We start from the raw sequence: 5,264 nt of genomic DNA, 5'->3' as shown, positions 1-5,264 counted from the left end.
AAAAAAAAAAAAAAAAAAAAAAAAAAAAAAAAAATAAGTACAATGGACAATTTATGACTGTTTTCTTGACCCTTCTGGATATGTGACACTTTTAAAGTTTAATTTTTATTTATTTATATTTTTGAGACAGAGTCTCACCCTGTTGCCCAGGCTGGAGTGCAGTGGCACCATCTAGGCTCCCCGCAAACTCCACCTCCCGGGTTCATGCCATTCTCCTGCCTCAGCCTCCTGAGTAGCTGGGACTACAGGCACCCGCCACCATGCCCGGCTAATTTTTTTGTATTTTTGGTAGAGACGGGGTTTCACCATGTTAACCAAGATGGTCTCAATCTTCTGACATCGTGATCTGCCTGCCTTGGCCTTCCAAAGTGCTGGGATTACAGATGTGAGCCACCGCGCCCAGCCAATATATGGTACTTTTAATCACTTTCTCTTTTTTGAAATATTCTCTTACTCCAGCTTTTGTGACACCCTGCTCTGATCTTCTCTTATACTGTTGGGAGCTTCTTAGTTTCCCTTCCTCTGCCCATTCCTTAAAAGTCTAGGAGCTAGTAGTCTTTCCTCAGCCCTTGTGTCTTCTGATCCTACACTATGGGTTACAACTTGCTACCTGGGAGGACCCAATGAGTCCACAACAGTGCCCCCCACTTCCCTCCAGACACACACACACAAACACACACCTAAAATAGTTTTGGGTCAACCTTTTACATAAAAATTCAGACTCTTGGTTTCTCTTGAAAAACCAGAAGATCTTGACATACTGGGCCAGTGTTATCATGTGGTAACAAATGGCAGGAACTGAGGAGGTGAGATCTTCAGTTTGTTATAATCCTTACAACTTACGCAATGAATATATCTGCACTTAGACCCCACTAATTACAGCCTAATTATACCAATGGCATCACAGGCTCATGAGTTTATAAACTCTGAGATACATAATCACCTTAACAGATCTCTGTATTAGTGGTTTCTGTATGCAAAGACTATCAAATCAGCTTCAAGTTCTTATCTTTTATCTGCATTCTAAATAAATAAATAAACCCAAATACCGTGGTATTCGTTTCTATCTGGACATCCCATAGGCACCTCAAACTCAACAGGACTGAAATTGAAATAATCTTCTCTCCCCTTGTCTCACAATTTTGGCATCCCTTAGCTCAGGGACCAGCACTACCATCAACTCAACAGCCCTGGTCAGAAACTTGAGAGTCAGCCTGAAAATTTTCCTAACCTTTGCCCCTATGCCTCCAAATCTACAAATCCTACTTCTTTTACTTCCTACTTCGTTTTATGCACTTGCCTCTTACTGCCAACTTCCACTATAATTTTATATCTAAGTTTTTCCAGTGGTTATATAACTGGGCTCCCTGTATCTATGCAGCTTTCTCTTACTTCAATTCCTTCTCCACTCCTTAGAGTGAGTTTTCTAAAATACTTGTCAGTCACTAGCTTAGAATTTTCGTTTATTCATTCGGTATTTATTGAATACTTACTCTGAAAGTCCCTGATTGAAGTGCTGGGAATAAATAGACAACAATGGAAGAAACAAAAGTCCCCACATTTCAATATTTTAAACTCTTCAGCATGATACACAAAGTCCTTTGTAATCTGACTTAGTTTTATCTCTCCAGCTTTATCTGTCATGAACTAACCATTTACCGTTCCTCAAATCACAGATTGGCTTCTGCCTATACTGTCCCTTATTCCCCACATCCCATTCCCTGGCTAATTCTACTTTCCCTCAGTTGTGATCTCTGTTGGGAAATGTTCTCTGAATTCCACATGGTAAGGTGAGATATCCTTTGGCACAGCCACTGTACCTTGATTATATCTCTCCTAACTCGATTCTGAAGCACTTGAAGAATCTTAACTTACTAATAATTGGATAGCTGCATAAAGCACAGTACTTACAGCACAATAGTGGTGATCCATATATTTGTCTTAAATAGATGAAGAGATGAAAAAAGGAAAATATATCAACTCTGAAACAATATAGTATGGAGTGAATATTTGGCACTTTTAATTACTTTCTCGTTCTGTTCCTCAGATCACAGATTGGTTTCTGCCTATACTATGCCCTTCACAGTGAATGCATACATCTGGGATTGCATATTGCAATACCATACAAATGGTAGAGGAGGTAACAGACCAGACTCTACAGTATGACTGTATCAGAGAATAACCAGGAAATGCAGCTTTGTGTCTACCTTAGCTTTCAGTTAATTAGGTTATCTAACTATGATACTTGGCCACCAAATTAGTATGTTGATACCTGCTGTGATGCTAAAATTTATGATAATATACAGTTCGGCAACAAACTATTGTCAATTCTGGACCTTAAATATTTTAATCAACTTAATCAACTCGATTAAGGCAACTTAATTGCAAAAAGATGCAATTATTCTTAATTTATAATCAAGTCAACAAAGGTAAACAACGAAAAGTTTAAGTTTATTTATAAAACTAGTAAAAATAAAAGTTATGTATTCCAACAAAAAAAAAATGAAGAATGATAAAAGTCAGTATCTCCAGTTTGCAACACCTAATGTATTAAGATCTAACGTTGAGTACCACAGTGGTTAACAACAGAAAAAGGGAAACCAGAAAGTACAAGGTTATATATGAATTAGTCTTCTTCCTCCTAAAAATCAGATTTGAATCTGATTAAGCTTCCAAATCAGAAATGTCCAATGAAACTTTCTAGGATGTCAGAAATGTTCTGTATCTGTATTATCTATTATAATATGGTAGACACTAACCGCATATGACTACTGAGCACCTGAAATACGACTAGTACATCTGAGGAACTAAGTTTTAATTTTACGTAACTGAATTTATATTTAAGTAACTATATGTGGCTACTGGCCACCATATTGGGCAGAGGAGCTCTAGATATAACTACTGACTTCCAGGAAACATAAGGGAAATGGGGAATGTTCAACCAACTACAGAAATTGAATCAATAAAATTGCAACTGAGGGAACCTCTACAGGACAAAAAATTTCCAGTTTCTTCAACAAATCTGTATCAGGATGGTGATTACTCTTGAGGTGGGGAGGAAAGAAGGCATAATTAGGAGGTGGGATATAGTGGGCTTCTGAAGTGGATAGCAAGGTTCTTTCATGGATGATGATGTTATGACGACATTTGTCATAATTCATAAAAACTATTAGTTTTGCTGTTTTCTGTAATTGTTTGTTTCAACAACAAACAGTCTTTCAAAGGTGATTAAATGTAAAGAGAATGTAACAGTGTTGGAAAACTAGTTCTAGTGTATGTTCTGACATTACCTAGCTACGAGATACTCCGCATGAGTTACTATCTTGTTGGACCTGTCAGCTGAATTCTAAAATGAAGCTGTTACACTTGAAATAGCTTTATAAGGTTTTCTCCTTTTAAGACCCTAAACATATACATGTAATGAAAATTAACCTGTATAATAATATTTTATTATTATTATTTTTAGAGATGGGATCTCATTATGTTGCCCAGGCTGGTCTTGGGCAACTCCTGGGCTCAAGCGATCCTCTCACCTCAGCCTCCCAAAATGCTGGTATTACAGGCATGAGCCACCATGCCCGGCCATAACCTGCATAGTAATCCTAAGAAGACCTTAAATACCTTTATCTAACTTAAAATAATGATTTGCAAAAACAGCATGATTTATATATAAATAGATCTTTTAAAATTGAGATACTAGCCCAGGCGCGGTGGCTCATGCCTGTAATCCCAGCACTTTGGGAGGCCGAGGTGGGCAGAACACGAGGTCACGAGTTTGAGACCAACCTGACCAACATGGTGAAACCCTGTCTCTACTAAAAATACAAAAATTAGCCGAGCGTGGTGGCGCACGCCTGTAATCTCAGCTACTCAGGAGGCTGAGGCAGGAGAATCGCTTGAACCCGGGAGGCGGAAGCTGCAGTGAGCCGAGATCACGCCACTGCAGTCCAGGCTGGGTGACAGAGCAAGACTCCGTCTCAAATAAAAATAAATTAAAAAAATAAAAATTGAGATACCCCTGAAAACAACTGTCAAACAACTTTTTGTCAGTTTAATGAATCTCTGCAATTGCTACAGTGTTGATTTATAGCATTGTTTTTTCACCATAAAGGCAAATTTAGCCTAATCTGATTTATTCTGAATTAGCCCAATAAATTGCGTTCTATACCATTCCCACCAGAATAATGGCACATCTATTCACTATTTTAAAACTTAAGAATGCCTGTTGCAGTACTAATTCTTGTTCTAAAGCAAAATGGACATACTTTTCATTTTGTAGTTCCTGTATTTTCTTTAAATTTTCTCTGTTTTTTTCTTCAATTTCTTCTTTAAGTTCCTTTACCTGGGTTTTATAAAGTGTCTGCAAAACAAGTGACAAGAAGAAGTAAGTGTTTATGGTGGGTTAAAAACAATTTGGCAGTTTCTTACAAATTAAAAAAATTAACATATGATTCAACAATTCCTCTCAAGTATTTACCCATGACAAATACAAATATATATCAACACCTAGTCTTATACATGAATTTTCCTTATGGTTTTATTTATAACAACTCCAAAGTGGAAATGAACGAGATATCCATCAATACGTGGGTTAAAAAAAAACTGGTTAATTCATATTACTTAGCAATAAAAAGGAATGAACTACTGATACATACAACATGTAAAACTAAGAAATCTAAAAAATATGCCGAGTGAAAGAAACCACATGTCAAAAAGCATATACTGTGTGACTCCATGTATATGAAATTCTAGAACAGGTAAAAATAATCAATTATGACAGAAAACAATCAGTCACTGTCTGTGTATAGAGGTGGTTGGGAAAAACGTAGAGTGAAGGGCCACAAGGGAACTTTTTGCGGTGAAAAAAAATTCCACATATTGATTGTGGTTGTGGTCACACAGTTGTATCTATTTGTCAAAACTTCCTAACCAGTACACTTAAAATGGGTATATTACATAGAAATTAGAGCTTAATGGCCGGGTGTGGTGGCTCATGCCTGTAATCCCAGCACTTTGGGAGGCCGAGGCGGGCAGATCACGAGGTCAGGAGATTGAGACCATCCTGGCTAACACAGTGAAACCCCGTTTCTACTAAAAATACAGAAAATTAGCTGGGCGTGGTGGCACGCTCCTGTAATCACAGCTCTTCGGGAGACTTGAACCCGGGAGCGGGAGGTTGCAGTGAGCCAAGATTGTGCCACTGCTCTCCAGCCTGGGTGACAGAGTGAGACTCCATCTCAAAAAAAAAAAAAAAAAAAAAAAAA

General features: G+C 37.8%; 1 protein-coding gene across 1 annotated transcript in view; it reads right to left on the bottom strand.

The window, feature by feature from the left end:
- The window catches only part of ROCK1 (Rho associated coiled-coil containing protein kinase 1), a 153,387-nt gene that overhangs the window by 20,752 nt on the left and 127,371 nt on the right, over positions 1–5,264 (bottom strand). The window contains 1 exon segment of the mRNA XM_017873531.1: positions 4,266–4,360. Within this exon segment, the coding sequence (XP_017729020.1) occupies positions 4,266–4,360 (95 nt within the window).

Source organism: Rhinopithecus bieti, unplaced genomic scaffold, assembly GCF_001698545.2.
Source record: "Rhinopithecus bieti isolate Rb0 unplaced genomic scaffold, ASM169854v2 scaffold_6946, whole genome shotgun sequence".
Lineage (NCBI taxonomy): Eukaryota > Metazoa > Chordata > Mammalia > Primates > Cercopithecidae > Rhinopithecus > Rhinopithecus bieti.
This window is presented reverse-complemented; position numbering and strand designations above follow the sequence as displayed.